Below are 18,762 nucleotides of genomic sequence, written 5' to 3'. Positions count from 1 at the left end.
CATAAAAAGGGGAAATTTGGACACAGACATGTACCGAGGGAAGATGATGTGAAGACACAAGGAAACGAAGGCCATCTCCAAGCCAGGAAGAGAAAGTCCTGGAACAGATCATCCTCTCACAGTTCTCAGAAGGAACCGACCGACCCTGCTGGCCCCTTGATTTTGGACTTCTGGCCTCCAGAACTTTGAGACAATAAATTTTTGTTGTTTAAGTCACTCAGTTTCTTGGTTATTGGCAGCCCTAGCAAACCAGTACGCTCATCCTTCCTTGTCTTTCATGACCTTGACACTTTTGCAGAGTGGTACCTTGTAGAATGTCCCTCAGTGTGGGTATGTTTGATGTTTTCTCAGGATTGGACTAAGGTTATGGATTTGGAAGAAGAGTATCACCGAGGTGATGTGCCTTCCCCTGTGCATCGTGTCTGGTCGCACCTGATGTTGCTCTGTCCCATTACTGGGCATGTTAACCTTGATCCCCTTGTTAAGATTATCCAGGTGTCTATCAGCATAAACTTACTATTTTTTCCCCTTTTAGCCAATAAACATTTTAGGGGAGACACTTTGAAACTATGAAAATATCCTGTTTCTCTTTAAACTTTCACCCACTAATTCTAGCATTCATTTGTTGATCTTGCCTGCAGCAGTTACTACAATGGATCTTTAAGAATTGACAAATAAAAACTGTATATATTTATGGTATATGACATGATTTTTTGAAATATGTTTATATTGTGGAATGGCTAACTCAAGCTAGATCTACTCTGTTAGCAATTTTCAAGTAATTAGTATATTGTCATTAACTATAGTCATCATGATGTACAATAGATCTTTTGAACTTATTCCTCCTGACATTTCGTATCCTTTGAAGAATATCTCCCTAATCCCTTTACCCTTCTCCTGCCCAGCTCACCTCTAGTAACCAACATTCTACCTTCCGATTCTACGAGTTCAACTTTTGTGGATTCCCCATATACGTGAGATCCTGAGGTATTTGTCTTTCTGTACCTGGCTTATTTTACTTAACATAATCTTCCAGGTTTATCCATGTTGTCACAAATGACAAGATTTCCTTAGTTTTTTCTGATCTTTTTCCTTTTTAACAGCTTTATTGAGATACAATTCACATATACAATTCATCCATTTAAAGTATATACTTCAATGATTGTTGATTTATTACATTATTTCTAAAAATTATGGTAATATATATGTAACATTAAATTTGCCATTGTACCCATTTTTAAATGTACAATTCAGAGGGATTAGTTACATTCACAATGTTGGACAATCATTTCCATTTTTCAAAATTGTTTCATCGCCCCAAACAGAAACTCTAAACATTAAGTCTTGACTCGCTATTCCTCCTTCCTCCCATTCCCCATTAACCTCTAATCTACTTTCTGTCTCTGAGTTTGCCTATTCTAGATATTTCACATAAAAGGAACCGTACAATGTATGTCTTTTTGTGTCTGGTTTATTTCACTTAGCATAACATTTTCAAGGTTCATCCATATTGTAGCATGTATCAGAACTTCATTTCTTTTTAAGCCTAAATAATATTCGACTGCATGGCTATACCACATTTTGTGTATTCATTCATCTGTTGATGGATACTTGGGTGTTTTCACCTTTTGGTGGTTGTGAATAATGCTGCAGTAGACACTGGTATACAGATATCTGTTCAAGTCCCTCCTTTCAATTCCTTTGGGTATATATATACCTAGCAAAATTGCTCGGTCACATGGTAATTCTGTTTAGCTTTTTGAGGAACTACAAAACGATTTTCCACAGTGGCTACAACATTTTATTTTCCCAACAGCAATGTATGAAGGTTCCAATTTCTCTATATCCTTGACAACACTTGTTATTTTCCTTTTTTTTAAATAGTCATCCTTAGTAGGTGTGAATTGCTATCTCATTCTGGTTTTGGTTTTGTATTTGCCTGATGGCTAATGATGTTGAGCATCTTTTCTTGTGCTTATTGGCCATTTGTATATCTTCTTTGGAGAAATGTCTATTCAAGTCCTTTGCCCATTTTTTAATTGGGTTGTTTGTCTTTTTGTTACTGAGTTGTAGAAATTCTTTATATATTCTGGGTATCACACCTTTATCAAATATATGATTTGCAAATATTTTCTCCCATTTTGTAGGTTTGTTTTTCACTTTCTTGATAATGTCCTTTGATGTAAAAAGTTTTTAAGTTTAATGAACTCCAATTTATCTATTTTTTTGCTTGTGCTTTTGATGTCACGAGAATTTATTGCCAAACCCAAGATCCTTCAGATTTATCCCTATGTTTTGCTCTTAGAGTTTTATGTTTTTAGTTTTTATATTTAGGTTGTCAGTCCATTTTAAGTTAATTTTTGCATATGGTATGAGGTCTAACTTCATTCTTTTGTATGTGGGTATCCAGTTATCCCAGGACTATTTATTGAAGAGATTATTGTTTCACTTTTGAATGGACTTGGTACCCTTGTCAAAAATCAGTTGACCATAGATGTATGAGTTTATTTTGGAACTCTCAATTCTGTTCCTTGGTTTATAGGTCTGTTCTTAGGTACCACACTGTTCTGATTACTGTATCTTTGTAGTAAGTTTTGAAATCAAGAAGTGTGAGTCCTATAACTTTGTACTAATTTTTTCAAGATTCTTTAGCTATTTGGTGCCCCTTGAAATTCCATATGAATTTTGAGAATTGATTTTTCCATTTCTGCAGCAAAGACTGTTGGAATTCTGATAGGAATTGCATTGAATCTGCAGATCATTTTGGTTAGTATTGCCATCTTGATGATATTAAGTCTTCTTATCCATGAACACAAGATGTCTTTGTATTTAGATCTTTTATGATTCTCTTTGCTATTCTTCAGCAGAATACTAATTTAGTCAAAACCATCAAACTCCTTCCAAAGTTACCAAGGAACACATTGGCAAAAAGTCCCAAATGTTGAATGATTGCATTAAAATACATTTCACTGCAATTCACAAAGCATTACTTTATTTTCATATAAATAATAGTCACTGATGTATGGAAAAAATTATGACTATCAGTATTTACTTGGGGAATCATTTTCATAGGGCACTGATGAAGGAATGTGGTTATACATCTTTAGAGTGGCAAGGGACATAGGGACAAGCACACAAGATTGAAAGCATAAAAGCATATTCTCATAAGGACCAAGCAATCCTTGTTGTTGGAGGACCAAATGGAATCATCATTAATGTAAGTAGCATCAAAGTTCACGATCTGTAAGTCCTTCTTAAGATATGCATGATTCAGCTTATTTACTGTTCGAGCAAAGGCATATTTAGAAGCACAGCTATATGCTTCCAAACTGTACACTTTCTTGAAGTGCAGATCAAAAAATGGATTGTCCTAGAAGAAAAAGAGAGACATGATTTGGTTTGTAGCCAAGAAAGTAGCTAGGTTTCCTGAATTCTCTCATATTCTTTTGGATATGTTTATTGAATGTAAAGCATCAGTATCAAACATATTTCTAAAATCTACAAATGAGTTTTCCAAAGCTACCTGTTTCAAATATAATTGCTTCTAAACAATCAACAAGATTATTTCTGAAACATCTATGTTTTTTCAATTATACAAATAAAATGTGCCTCAGAGTGTTCAATTATCAAGTCTTCCCAATGCAGTGAATTTGAGAGGATGAATAGGGATCAAAGAAGAGAATAAATCTACTCATAGACTTCTGGAGGGAGAAAAGGTTTCTCCCTTTGTTTAGTAGAAAGTTGGTTCCTTGTGCTATTTCAAAGGTAGAAGGAAGAAATACAGGATGGCTAATTGAACATTAGCATGCTACAGATCACCAACTTGCTGTCTTTGAAGTTAATAACAAGGAATTACTTTTGAAGGTAATAGCAAGGACCATTAATTCATTGACTGAGACTGACAAATTACTAAAGAATGCCTCTAGTCTGTTGCTATAGTTCTAGTAGAAATGTTTCAAGAAAAAGGGGACATCAAATCTAATCTAGGTCCTACATGTTAAAATAATAATTGCTACTGTTATTAATAGCAGTAACAACAATGCTTTGCATTTATAAAGTTTACAGAATGCTTTCACATTCATTATCTGCCTAACTTATAACTCTCCTTTAGGGAAGAGATTTTGCATTATTTATCTTCGTGTTCCTAGTGCTTATCCATGGCAACTACTAAGTTCTCAACAAATGTGTGTTGAACTGATCCAAAGTAGTCCTATGAAAGGAGAAGTGGAGGTAAACATTGCCCCAGAGGGCATATGGAGTAACCCAACAATTTCAGTCTATAGGATTATGGCTATAATACATTTATATCCAGACTGCAGTGGGTATATGGGGGTGGAAATCTGGGTAAGAGATGGAGGAGATTAGACATTCCAAGCCTCAGGAATCAGTACTTAAGCACTGTGGATGTACAAAGTTCAAGGGAGGAATGAGTTCTCTATCAGAAGAGTTCAAGGACAGACTGGGAAAATCACTTGTCAAGTGGGAGACTGTAATATCCACTCTTTCTCTCCTTTCAACCCTAAGATTGTAGGATTTTCAACAGTTATATAATCCTTCTGGAGGATGAAGTGGGCTTGATGACAGTAAAATTTCAAGATAAGGGAAGGAATTCCGAAAACATGGAAGAAATCGGGGTGGGGAGAGGGTAATCGTGGAAGCGTCATATATTTGGAAAAATGGCATTTAAAGTTTCAGCATTGACTCGTAGATTGTGTTAAACCTGATAAGAGGCCCTTGGGGAAGATGCCTTTAAATTTAATAGACAAAATTCTAATTTAAACTCATAAAAACAGAACCAAAAAACCAGTAGATCATCCCAGCAGATTAAACCACACCACTTAAGAAGCATATAATGTCATCTTTACACTTAGTACATGCCAAGAATATATGAAGCAGGATATTGAGCATAAAGATCTCCAGTGTACTGATTCTGTATCACCTTATAAAATGTAACACTTACAGTATCTGCTTCTTTTCCATCAATCATGCGCAAATCGTTCAAAGACCACTTTTTTGTTACTTCATATTTTTCATCTAACCCTATTCTGTAGTGTTTCACCATAATTATTTTTACTTCTTCATTTTTGGTCACTGCAGAATAGAAAAATAGTTTATTAATACATAGATTTTTAAAAGATAATTTATTCAAGTCACACTTTTCAATATGTATGTGTGCCCTTTTTATATAATGACCTTGAACCCACATTATAAATACACCCCAGTTTTGAACCCTGATGTATCTGAATCTTCATGAGCATGTGTCCAAATTTGCTCAGAATGTTAACTTTATTTTTGCTACAATTGTGGTTACATACTGCCACAGTAATGTCTGTCACACAGAATATTGAGCTATGTGCTTTGAGCTCTGAGCTTTGTGGTGGAGAATGAGGTTCAACTTAGGGCAGGAAATAAGAGGCTTAGCATTAGCATACAGTCTGTGCCAAGTGTTTATCAGAACAAGTTGGAATTTTAATTTATGACAATATAAGAAAGTAAGATCAGGAAAGTAAATAGTTCTGACTTACATATTAAGCCTCTTTCCTCCTTGAGCAGGAGACTAATAAAATGGTGCCCTCTTAAAGGAGTATTTGGGGGGGCAGCAGTGATGCACAGGACACATGGAAGAAGACACGAAAGAGGCACTGGGGTGCTCTGGAAAAGGCAGCTCAGTGGTTCCAGCATTAGATGTTCTAGAATCAAATCATGACATCACCTCTTACAGTACAGTCTGAGTAAATGACTTAATCTTTGGTGGGATTAAACCTCAGTTTTCTCATGTTGTAAAGTGGACATCAGAATGATACAAACTCACAAGTATTAATATAAAGATTAAAGTAGACAATGTATATAAAGGACTTAGGATAGTGCCTAGTTCATAGCAATTAAACTGTTATGTTTGTTTGAAGAGGCTGCTGTAGTAAACTGGGCATGGGATGTGGGCAGTGGAAATAGAAGTGGAAAATCCAGGATTTTAAATGAGGCATTGACAACACTGGATGGAAATAACCCTGGATGAAACCCAAAAACCGGATGCAAACCCGAATAGGAAAGTATGGAGGAGGAGCTGGTTTGGTGGAAAAATGAGTTTTAACATACAGATAAACTATCCATAAATTATCTCAGTACATAATGAAATGGAAGTTTTGTGGTTTAGGGCTGGAGATACAGACTTGGGATTTTTGTGTGTGAAAAAATTTCCAAGACCAGGTTTTTAGGGAATGGAGCAGAGGGAAGAGGTAAGAGAAAGTGGAGAAGAACGAGATGGCAGCAAAGAGGTCTGAGAAGGGGCCTCAGAATAGAGATAGGCCCAACGGTGTAATGCTGTGGGAATCAAGAGGATGGAGAATTCCAAAGCTTTGGAGACAATCCCGTGAAGTCACTTTGTTAGATAAGGCAGAGTTCAGCCCTCTCACTGCATCTGACTTGGGGAAGATCATGAATTTCCTCCAGGAGGGCAGTTTCTCTAGAATTTCGAGCTTACAGAGGACTCCTTAACGAACTAACACTGATTGAGTATATATTGTGTGCCAGTTCCTGGGTTAGGTAGGATTTAGAAAGGTAATAGGAAGGAAGACTAAAGGCTATGGTTGAGATTATATATTCCAGGAGGTTGGAAGAGGAGAGATTGCACATTTTGGGGACAACAGGAGTGATTGAGGAGGACATCCTAGAGAGGACCTTAAGCAGAAGAGCTTAACCTGAGGTCAATGAACTGGCTCAGGGTCTGTGACCCTCCTGACAGTGTACAAAAGTTGGTGAGCTCTGCCCATCTATACTTCTCTAGTGCTAAAGAAGTCCACCTCCACTGGTGTAGACGTTAGCTTTGGGAGGAGGAAAGGAGTAGAAGAGAATCCCTTAGGCAAGTAGGCTGGTGCATTGAAGTGCAGGCACAGTAGATTCTGTCATACCTCCTAAGGCTAAGATCTTGGGGACAGGCCAGGTGCAGTGGCTCACACCTGTAATTCCATAACTTTGGGAGGCTGAGGCAGGAGGACCGCTTGAGCCAGGAGTTCACAATCAGCCTGGGCAATATAGCAAGACCCTGTCTCTACAAAAAATTAGCCGGGCATGGTGGTGCATGTCTGTAGTCCCAGCTACTCAGGAGGGTGAGGCAGGAGCATAACTTGAGCCCAGCAATTCAAGGTTACAATGAGCTGTGATTGTGCCACTGCACTCCAGCCTGGGCAACAGAGCCAGATCTTGTCTCTTTAAAGAAAAAAAAAAAGATCTTGGAGACAGTTCTTTCCACCAGGAGGCAGTTGCGTTGGCATGAAGTGTGAGGGGATAGGTGCTAGGAGCAAGTTAGGCAAGCGCTAGTTCCTGAGGGGCCTGGAATACCAGGCCGAGGAGTTCAAATGTTATTCCAAAAGCTGTGTGTGTGTGTGTGTGTGTGTGTGTGTGTGTGTGTGTGTGTGTGTGTGCACGCACATGCAGAAGGGGAGGGTATCCCTGAAGGAATTTAAGCAAATGGACAGGCTGAACTTTAAATTTTAGAAACTTCTTTTAGGACATTCCATAGAGGATAAGTTGGAGGTGGGGGATGGAGAAAAGAGATGTTAAGAAGGTAGGATCTACCAGTCATCAAGTTTTCTTACATTAATGGTAATTGTCCCACTGATACCAAACTAAGAAAATAAAAGAGCATTCTTTAAAAAGTTAACCTTTTGATAAAAGGATGTAGCACAGAGAGAGTACAGCCTTTTTAATTGGACAAAATAGCCTCCTTTAGAGCTAAGAAGGCTCCAAGAATTGTCTTTAGTCATGAGCCAAAGAAGTCTGCTCAGGTTGGAGTAGACCCAATCCCTAATTTGCACACTTGCACTTTGCTGCCAGCTAAAATTAAATGGCCGTATCCACATTAATGCAATGGCAAAGTGGAAACTTATCACATTGTCTTAAAACAAAAATGTGTTTATGTAGTGAAAATTTTAGAGAGTTGGTTTCAGTAACATCAGCACTTCTGTTATAAAATTATGATTTAGTGAATAATATCCATAGACCCAGGGAATTTCAGAATTAATTTGCCCTAGTTTTAATATTTTAGTCAGCATTTTCAGAATTATAATCTTAACCTCATGCCAATCATTTACTTTCATTTAAAAGTGAAAATAAACTTTGTCCTTCACAAAAGCCTCTATTACCACGGAAAATTGTCCGTATTATTTGTAAAGCTAAATGGAAAGATTTGCCAATTGATCCGATATAATTTGGCAGAACAGAAGAAAAATAGTAGCTCACAAGTTGTACAGAAATGCTTTAAATAAACAACTCTGTTATTTTATATCCTGGAGTCACAGAATTGTTTTCATCATTTAAGTTGTTTAGTAAATAATAGGAAAAAATTACTACGAGACATGGAAGAAAAGCAGCATCAGTGAAATGTTACAAAGTATTGGTGATACCTTAGGTCACTGAGAAGGCTGTTGCCCAGGCTAGAGTGCAGTGTCGAGATCATAGCTCACTGTAAACTCAAACTCCTGGGCTCAAATGATCCTCCTGCCTCAGCTTCCTGAGTAGGAGGACTGAGGCAATAGCTACCATGCCTGGCTAATGTTTAATTTTTTGTAGAGATGGGATCTTGCTATGTTGCCTAGGCTGGTCTCAAACTCCTGGCCTCAAGCAATCCTTCCACCTTGGCCTCCCAGAGTGCTGGGATTACAGGCGTGAGCCACTGCACCCAGCAAAGAATAATTTTCAAATAATATTTTTTTCTAGAAATATTTTTATAAAATCAAATTTCAGGCTGTACTAAATGTCTTTAAAATGAAAATGGTTGGCTGCAACCAAGTTAGGACGTGAGTTATTGATGTAGTTACAGAAATAGGAGATAGAATGGAAGAGAAGGAAAGTGATTTTATATGAACAGAAGCACCAAAGAAACAAAGAGGGACGTTCAATCAGGCTTATTCAAGGTTTGGTTTTATGAGGTCCAATCTAGCATGTTCTCAGTGCACTCACTGCAAGCAATATAGCATGGTGGTTAGACACAAGTGAACCAGTATTCAAAGCCTCCATTTGTCACTTATCAGTTGGTGATCTCGGGCAAGTTATTCAGCCACTGTAATCCTTGATTTTATCATTCATAAGAAGTGGCTACCATGATAATATATGTGAAGGACTTACCAGAGTGCCTGGCACATATGTTAAGAAATGCAGCTATTCTTACTGGTTAGCAGCAGTGTGGCAAAGTGGAAAGAACTTGGGTTTTAGAATTAGATTTACTACCTGTGACCTTGGGGTAGTTACTTAACTTCTTGTGATCTATGTTTTCCTCATCTGCAAAACAGAATTTTATCTATCTCATAAGGTTGTCTTGAAGATTAAAAGGAACCATATAAAGGTCATTAAGTAGATTTGTGCCTGGCACTCCGTAGGCATGCCTTATAACCATCCCTTTCATCCCATCATCAAGAATGTCATTCTAGTAATGAAAAATTTTTAATGTTTTTTTCTCCTTCAAAGCTCTGCTATAATGTTTCCATTTGCTCTACAAATGATGTGGCTTGGAGCTTGGAACTGGCAGGACATCTTGATTTCCACATTTATATCTCCAAAGTAGCAGATTAGCCGCTGGGAAAATCTGTCTCATGAGTTACTAATTGATGATGATGTTGTAGATCATTGATTTTAGAGATAATGATAATATTCTAACTCTAAAATCCAAACTCTTGGCCCCTTTAGAACTAAAAACTAAGTCACAATAAATACAAGTTGACAAGAGGACCCAAATGGGAACGTCAGCATTTCCATATTATAGTTCCGATCTACAAGTATCCTGATTTGGAGAGTCGGAATATTTTATTTAAATCCCCTCTTAGAGACATTTAGTGATATTCCACAAATGTACTTGCCTTGTGTGTGTGTGTGTGTGTGTGTGTGTGTGTATGTGACAGAGAGAGAGAGAGAGAGAGAGAGAGAGAGAGAGAGAGAGAATTAAGCAAAAATAATGAAGTGTGTTTTTTCTGCATTTAGAAGATAAAGAGCATGAATTTTAAAGTATAAAATCTACTTTGGTATTCAAGGTTTGTTCCCCATCTCACAATCCTGATTGTAACTAAGTTTGTGGTAAATTTTATGATATTTACAACAAAATCAATTTTAGAAATCAATTTGTAAATCAATCCTATACTTTCTTTTCATAATTTTTAGAAATGGAGAAGAAATGCAGTCAAATTAGAATTTTCTTATGTGTTCTTTTTGAGCACAAGATTCCTATTGTTGCAGAACCAAGTGTATTAATATTTATTAAAGGAAATATTATAGGTCATGAAAGGGAAGATGTTAAATTATTATATATCGGAACAGCCTTGAGTAAATCAGCAACTTGAAAAATAAAGAATATGTATATATTAATAAACTATGGTTAGCTCTATTTTCAGAACATATGTATACCTGTTTGGATATATTTTGGCCTATGTAGTTGTTGTTCTGCTATTTAATATTATTAACAACATCTTTCATTGTATAAAAACTTTTCAAAGCATTACCCCACTTTTTATTCTTACAAAACACTATGTACTAGAATAATTTGTCCTCAATTTAGAGCTGAAAAAGTTAAACTAATCTCTCCCCAGACAATACTTTTATCCACTGAAATGAAAACTTAAAAAAAAATTCTTTAGTTTATGCTGTCATTAAGATACTGGGAATTCACAATTTAGCAGCAGTGGTTTCAAATGAAGCCTTTTAAATTGCTTTTAGCAATCTCTCTTTCTTGTTAACTGATTCTTATTTAATACTCTTACTGTTAACATTCTTATTGTAAGTGATTTGACAAAATTATTAGATTCTTTGGTTCACAGAGAAGAAGTTCTGTTCTGGCATCAAAAAGTAATACATGTAGAGAACTTATGCATACTATTAATATTTTTACAATTCTAGTAAATGTCATTTATTTTTAGATTAATATCTATGAATGGAAAATGTTTTTCTAAAGATATGAGAATACTTACAAATAATCTATATTTAAATATGCACATAACTTTTAATTCATATAACAAACAATATATCAAGTCTTTATATATTAAAGATGTACTTATATTTAAATATATATTTATAGTATATACACATGTACACATATATTTCAACATATATTTTTACAGTAAATATATTTTTCCTATATGTTTCAAAAGCATAACTTTTATCTTTTATTTATTTGAAACATAATTTATCCTGTCTGGTTAGGATTTAACAAGGGAGCACTGCATGCAGATATAGGGGTTTTTATTTCTGTTTCAGAGATGTCAACACTGAGGCCTGAGTAGCTAATTATCTTGCTCCAAATTTCTCAGCCAGTAGGTGAGCAAAACAGGACCAGTTTTTACATCAGATCTGTCCGATTCCAAGCATTTCACCATGCCCTGTTACTTTTCATTCAATTTTGGCTAATGCTTGAATATGCTATTTCAAGACCTTCAAAATTTAAGTCATTTGCACACTCTTCATTGTACACACGACTTATTCCTTTTGAGCGTTTGCACATAACAGAGCTCCTCCCTCCATAAGAAGATGCTGCTTTTAACTGCCAGTGATAATGATGTTCTAGGCTAGGGGAAGCTAATCCCAGGGAGAAATGACCAAGCAAACCCTGAGGAGGAAGGGGACTGGGGTCCCAGGAAATCTGCAACGTACATCCTAGCAAACTACAGAGAGGGGAAATTGAGTTTTTGACATCAACCAGGAAAACATCAAGATTTAACAGTAAATCACAATCCTCTGGTTGTGAGACCCCTACAAAAGACAGATTCTGGTCAGATAAATATAAAGTTTAACCATATTTAAACATAATTTCATTAACTGGAAAGAAACATTTGGCTACACTGGACTCATGAGTCTCACAAATCCAGAACTGCTGGATGTAGGGTATACAGAGGGAATCCTGACTACGCGGCCCTACTCCCTGAAAGCAGCCAACACTCGAAGTACAGAGTTTACTTGTCCCAACAATTATGTGACCTGTTTGATTCATATAAATGAAAAATTTCTGAATAAAGCATGGTCAAAGATTTAGGAGTGTTAAGCATCACACTGACTTATTTTAAATTACTATTCTGTCAAAATGTATTTGCAACTGTCATAAAAACATGTTACATTTGGGGAAAGTGCTCTCAAATTGATGGCTATGATATAGAAGAGACTTGTGAAAAGTTAGTGAACTAATATGGCTTGTAATGTTAACTTGTATCTGGAATATCACAATATTGTCTTCTCTTCCTCATCTCTGAGAAGACCTTGTTTTTTCCATGACAGATTTATTGAATTATTTCCAAACATTTACGTCTAGGAGACTTTTTTTTCCATGTCAGGTAGAACAAGTTTAGTTGATTACATAATTTTGAGGGAGGCACTAAGATATATTTGGTAAATTAGATATATAAACTTATGTGATTTTTAAAAATAAGTTTTTCTTTAAAAATACTTGTATACTAATGTTACGCAATAGAAATTAGCTTTATAAAGTGAGAATTACAATAAGTACAAAATTATTAAATTCTAATGTTGGAATAAGCATCTTCTACTAATATATTAAGTAAAAATACTTTAAGATACAGTGATTTGATGGTTCAGGTACAAAATAATTTCTTACTTAAACTGTTTTAATTGACTTTTTTCCATAATTTAATTTCTTTTTCCTTGGCCGATTAAGTTTTTTACATTGCTGATATGTCAAGTTTCCCACACTTTGTAGTTATATAGCAAAATATGCTAAACTGTTAGATAAATATTATTATTCTTATTATTGGGTAAATATTACAATATTTATTAGAAATAATAGAGTTTTAAAGACTTCTTAGCACTCTTAAAGATGTTCTGCTTCCCTTACAGTACTCCTTCTTGACACCTTTAGAAAGTCCTTCTAAGCCAATTACAAGAAAGGGAATTATAACAAGTTGTTTTCTGAAAATAGGTGTGGGCCTTAAATAGGCAAGTCCACAATGAACACTTAAAAATTTCTAAGCTGCTTCCTCCTGAGCCCATGAAAAGTATTAAAAGGCATGGATTGGGAAAAGGGAGTGCTGTGTATTAAATTCAATAATGGCATGAGCATTTCTATCTAAATTCAGCACAAAAATCACAGGTTAGGCAAATTGTAATTAGGAGCAAAAGCCTATTCCTAGCTTTGGACAATTTTCATGAATTTTAGAAGCATAAAGGAAAAATCTTTATTTTAGTTAAATAGTTTAGAGAATATCCTCTTATCCTTAAAGTTCCATTTCCATAAACGAAATTTCTGTCATTACAGTATTGTTTTTGTGAGCATACTTCTTATAAGAGAAAGAAATTTTAAAAGATAATTTCTCTCTTCAAAATAAACTACCAGGAAGTCTAAGCCCTCAGAAGGAAATCCAAGGTTTTGTTTCTCTCTGGGAATGAAAAGGGAGAACCCCAGTTGCCCAGACTGATTGCAAATAGAGCTGTATAACTCAATTCTCCCATGAATTTAAAAATACACAGAGAGCTCTCTGTTGCATTTTTAAAAATGAGTTCTTACACAATAAAATTGCATGCCATGCAAGTGAATTAAATAAAAGATTGGAGACAAAATAATCAAATCAGGAGATACATATCCAGTTTCATTTCTGAACAACTAACCCAAATATTCTCAATACAATATTTTGTTCTTTTTTCTGTCTTTAACACTTTAAAAAAATTCTGTAGAATTTAAATTCTTAAACTTGGCATAGTTAAAGCTCTATCACAAGAAGACACACGTGCTGTATAGGAAAATAATTTTTTTAAAAATCTCCCTCTATCACCCAAGCATCTTTGGGCGATTTGCTTTTTCAAGCAGTAACAGAAAGAACAGATTACCTGAGACGCAGAGGTAATACCTGTCTTGAACCGAGAACTCTATTTCAATAAACTCGTACAGATTCTGCGAGAGTGGCTTAAACAGTTTCTTCTCCAAGTCCTCCTTTACCAATGATGACATTTCCTCCAGTTCCACTAGGCGTGATATTTTGGCTCAAGCTCACTCTTTCTCTCCTTTTGCTCCCTGGATTTCTTGTTTGGGTTTGCAGCTCCGTGGTGAGTCCTGCCCACCTCCCAGCCCTCGCTCTCTTTAACTTCTCATTCCGAGCCACAACCCAGGCTCCTGAGAGCACTCAGCGCGGTCAGACCCCTCACTGCGGTATCTGCCCAGTGGCAGCAGCGGCAGCAGCAGCCAAAATACAGCAGCGGCACTAGCCCCACCGTCAGTCTTCAGCATCCAGCCTCAAGCAGGCTGCTCTCTGGAGCTCTCCTGTGGCTTGCAGCTGGGGGAACATATTTACGACCACCAAACTCCCATCCACAGATCTACTTGTGGCGTCCCCTGGTTATCCAGTATGGTAGCCTTTTCCCCGCTCACGGCACTATGCAGAGAAAGACCACTACTTCAGCTTGATGCCATTATATAAATCAACTGTCTGGCTGTATCGATTGGGATCATCTTTCATTAAGAACTTTGCCATCATCGGCAAGAGAAAAGGCATCTGTGCTTGCTCCCAACACTTCCAACAAGTCTCTTTCCCTCCTTTCTCTCCCCTCCTGCAATGCATTAAGACCATTGCTTCCATGAGAATCTGCACCAATTGCTGTGTCTAAAGTACTTTTAAAATGGATATTTTAAATAGGCTTGCTTTAATACTATTTATTCTCCACTCACAAACAAAAATGTATTAGGTACCTACTGGGGTAAAGCATTATATAATATTATATTTGTTTCTTGGGTGAATTTCCTAGCCTCCAGGAGCTTATAATCTAATAGAGATGAGTACACCAAGTAATTATTGTAAATGAGTAAAAGTGAAATATGGCTCAAAAGAGAAGGAGACACAGAATAGAAAAGGTATTTACACCTGGAACGTATCAGCAGAAGTGCTCTGGGAGAAGATCTGGAGCTTAAAGAACGAGAGAAAAGTATAGAGGTGGTGGAGGAGGAGCATGTACCAGTCCATGGAGCCAAAGTCCCACATCAATAAAACAGGGGCGTGTGCTATGGCTTGAATGTGTCCCCTCCAAAATTCAGGTGTTGCCAATGCGATAGTATTAAGAGATGGGGCCTTTAAGAGGTGATTAGGCCCAACGGGCTTCTCTGTCTTGAATGGGATTAAGGCCCTAATGAAAGGGGCTTCACACAGGCTTGGCTGGCTTGCTCTTCTGCCTTCTGCCAGGTGAGGATGCAGCATTCCTCTCCTCTGGAGGATGCAGCCCTCATCAGACAGCCAGACCTGCTGATGCCTTGATCTTGGACCTCCTAGTGAGAAATGAATTTCTGTTTCTTATGAATGATCCAGTCTGTGGTATTTCGTTATAGCAGCACAAATGGACTAAGACAGGGTATTTGGGAGGTTAGGAAATAGTCTATCTTTCCTGAGTTGTAGAGTATGTGAAGGTAAAGATAAGACTTGAGAGAGGGACCAGGGCCAGATCATGGAGGGCCTTAAACGCCAGGTTGACCTTTTGGACTTTATTTACAGAAGTAGAGAGCCGATGAAGATCATTGGGCATTCATTCATTCAACAAATGTTTATCAAGAATTCACCATATGCCAGGCTCTGTTTTAAGACCTGGGGATACGGCAATAAAAAAATAGGCCAATTCCTTGCTCTGTGGAGCTCAGTGGGGTAGATGAAAAATACAGGAAAAAAGTAGTGTATGTTCAGGTTGCACTCGACTGCAAGTACAGAATACATGACATAAAGGTATAAATAATCTCATGGAATAAGAGGGCTAAAGGTGGGCAGTCCCAAAGGATAGCTCAAGGCTCACAGATGAGGGTTTCAAGGGCTTTCTGTTCTTCTGATCTACCATCCTCAGATGTTGGCTTTTTTAAATCTTCAGGTTGCTGTGGTTCAGCTCCAAAGACAGAAAGAAAGTGGGGGAGGTGGAATTTTTTTTCCTCTTTTTGTTAGGAAGCAAAATCTTTTTCAGAAATCAGCAAGCAGACTTCCCTTTACAGCTCAGTGGCCAAAACTGGGTCATGTGGCCATCCCTAGGAAACCATATGCTGCATAACGATGTTTTGGTCAATGATGGCCTGCATACAGGATGGTGATCTCCTAATGTTACAATATAATGGCACTAAAAACATTCATATAGCCTAGCGATGTCACAGCTGTTATGACATCAATGCATTACCTTTTCTATGCTTAGATACGAAAATACTTACCATTGTATTACCACTGCCTACGTATTCAGTACAGCAGCAGTCCCCAACCTTTTTGGTATCAGGGACCGGTTTCATGGAAGACAATTTTTCCATGGACCTGGGGTGAGGGATGGTTTCGGGATGATTCAAGAGTATTACATTTATTGTGCACTTTATTCCTATTATGATTACATTGTAATATATAATGAAATAATTATACAACTCACCATAATGCAGGATCTAATGGGGCCACTGATCTGACAGAATGTGGAGCTCAGGTGATGATGTGAGCGATGGGGAGCAGCTGTAAACGCAGATGAAGCTTTGCTCGCTCACCGGCCACTCACCTCCTGCTGTGTGACCCCGTTCTTAACAGGCCACAGACCCGGGCGGTGGGGACTGCAGAATTACAGTAACATAATGTACAGGTTTGTAGCTAAGAGCAATAGGTTATACCATACAGCCTAGGTATGGAGTGGGCTATCCCATCCAGATTTGTATAAGTACACTCTATGATGTTGGCACAATGCCGAAATCACCTAAGTATGCCTTTCTCAGAACACACCTCTGATATTAAGTGACATGCGACTGTATTTGTCATTTTTTTAGTCTAAAAATAGTCCAGATCTATTTTATCCTTATTAATTATGTTTTCAAGAGACCAGGGAACAAGTTTCAATGTTCAATTTTGGAATCTTGCTTCAATTGCTTCCCAACCTAGTCTTTAAAATTTTTACATTCTTTCACAACCATGGAATTATTTATTTGCTTAAGAAATCTGGAAGTGCCTTATTCATGTATAAGTAATAGGATAATCATGTAATCAAAAGAGAATATGAATCCCTTTTGCACATTCACAAGTTGTAGGAATGGGCCAGGCATGGTGGCTCATACCTATAATCCTAGCACTTTGGGAGGCTGAGGCAGGAGGATTGTTTGAGGTCAAGAGTTTGAGACCAGTCTGGGAAATAGCATGACCACATCACTACAAAAAATAGAAAAATTAGCCCTGGTGGCACCTACCTATACTGTCAGCTACTCAGGAGTCTGAGGCAGGAGGAATGCTTGAGCCCAGAAGTTTGAGGTTACAGTGAGCTATGATGATGCCACTGCATTCTAGCCTGGGCAACAGAGCAAGTACTCTGTCTCAAAAACCAACCAACCAAACAAACAAACAAAAAATCAAACAAATTATAGGAATGATAGGTCTATACAGAATTCAGGACAAAGGCTATTAACTGGTCCTCTGGAATTACAGAATTAATCTCCTTAGAAGATTGCTAAACCAAAGTTCTTCTCAGAGCCGCTCTGCAGCTGCACAAGGAGGTATTGGTAGACACTATGCCAATAGAGGCTAGACTCCCACTCCTGTGCCTTTTAGATCCATACCCCAAAGCCTTTTTGCTTAAGCAAAAGGCTACGGTTATATATGGTTTCAAATCACTAAGTCCTTGAGTGATCTCCAGGGCAGGAGGGAAAATACTGTTTATCAGCACTAATCAATGCCAGGCTCTATGTGTTGGTATTTGAAATATACATTGTTTCATTTAATCTTCCAACAAAGCTAAGAGGTGGATATCATTGTCCTCATTTTATCTAATCAGGAAAAAGGGCATTTTGTGGAAATATGGTGGCCCTCCTTAAAACTTGACAAGGAGAATAATGCATCTCTGCCCCACATTTGTTGCTTCTACCTTTGGTAATAATGTCTTTAATTACTGTAACTAAATCTTCATTAACAGAGTCCTGAATTTGGTACCTTTTCATGTGTGATTACAGACCAGACTGAAAATGCCAGTTCTATGTTGTATTTCTTAAACTTATTTGTGGGAATCAGAACAATGTTGTTATTAAAATATTTAATCTCCTATTACATACAAAAATTCTATTGTATCATATCATAGTTTTTACTTAATCCAGTACTTCTGATTTAGAAATATTTAGTATGTGTGTATATGCACATGAGTATGTGTATGTATGTGCATGTGTGTATACACTATGATGATTTAAGATAAGTTCCAAATGCATGTACCTTGTGAGGTGTTTTCTCTTGTTCCTACCTCTTTTCAAGTGGATACTCAAGTATGAATACTGTGTATAGTCCAGTAACTCTATTATAAGAGTTGTTAAAGAACACAGCCCTATTTCTAAAAGGAAAAAAATATATAATTTCTTCTTTTTGTGACTACTCTGCCCTGACGTCTTAACATTCACTGATGAGGACTTGCTGAGATACCTGATATCTCAGACTTCAGTTCATCACTAATATTGCAGAATATGTCAAAATAGGAAGGCCTCAGAGGTTCATAGTCAGTGCCAGAGTCCTCATTAAGAAAGGGTTTCTCTGACTCAGCCGGAGGTGGAGTACATCTCTTGCTCGGAATGCCCTGGTGTGATTTTCAAACATTGGTTGTTCAGAGGCAGTTCCTTTTTAAAAGGGAAAAAGAAAAATCCTAAAAGTACTCTATGAAGAAAACATTCTTTTGACAACATATATGTATATAAATTGATTTTCAGGGAAGATTTTGTATTTTCAAACAATTTTATAAATATTTAAAGATTATAAAGAAAAGGTTTGTATCTTCTTTTGTATGCTATAGAATAATACCAAGAACAAGATTTGTTTTGTT

General features: G+C 37.0%; 1 protein-coding gene across 1 annotated transcript; it reads right to left on the bottom strand.

Annotated features, from left to right (window-relative positions):
- Positions 1-2,970: 2,970 nt before the first annotated feature.
- On the bottom strand, positions 2,971-14,242 carry EXOC1L (exocyst complex component 1 like). Its single transcript, XM_045532416.1, has 3 exons — positions 13,813-14,242; positions 4,961-5,091; positions 2,971-3,370 (listed from the first exon to the last, which is right to left on the bottom strand). The coding sequence occupies exons 1-3, from the start codon at positions 13,931-13,933 to the stop codon at positions 3,104-3,106; spliced, it is 519 nt and encodes a 172-aa protein (XP_045388372.1). The 5' UTR covers positions 13,934-14,242; the 3' UTR covers positions 2,971-3,103.
- Positions 14,243-18,762: the final 4,520 nt, after the last annotated feature.

This window comes from Lemur catta, chromosome 19, assembly GCF_020740605.2.
Source record: "Lemur catta isolate mLemCat1 chromosome 19, mLemCat1.pri, whole genome shotgun sequence".
In the NCBI taxonomy this organism is placed as follows: domain Eukaryota; kingdom Metazoa; phylum Chordata; class Mammalia; order Primates; family Lemuridae; genus Lemur; species Lemur catta.
This window is presented reverse-complemented; position numbering and strand designations above follow the sequence as displayed.

Excerpts from the sequence above, each read along its gene's own strand:
- EXOC1L (XM_045532416.1), bottom strand. The coding sequence starts at position 13,933 with ATGTCATCATTGGTAAAGGAGGACTTGGAGAAGAAACTGTTTAAGCCA. Across the intron at positions 5,092-13,812 it reads GTATTACCTCTGCGTCTCAG|TGACCAAAAATGAAGAAGTA; the intron begins GTAATCTGTTCT and ends TCTATTCTGCAG. Across the intron at positions 3,371-4,960 it reads ATGGAAAAGAAGCAGATACT|GACAATCCATTTTTTGATCT; the intron begins GTAAGTGTTACA and ends TTTTTCTTCTAG.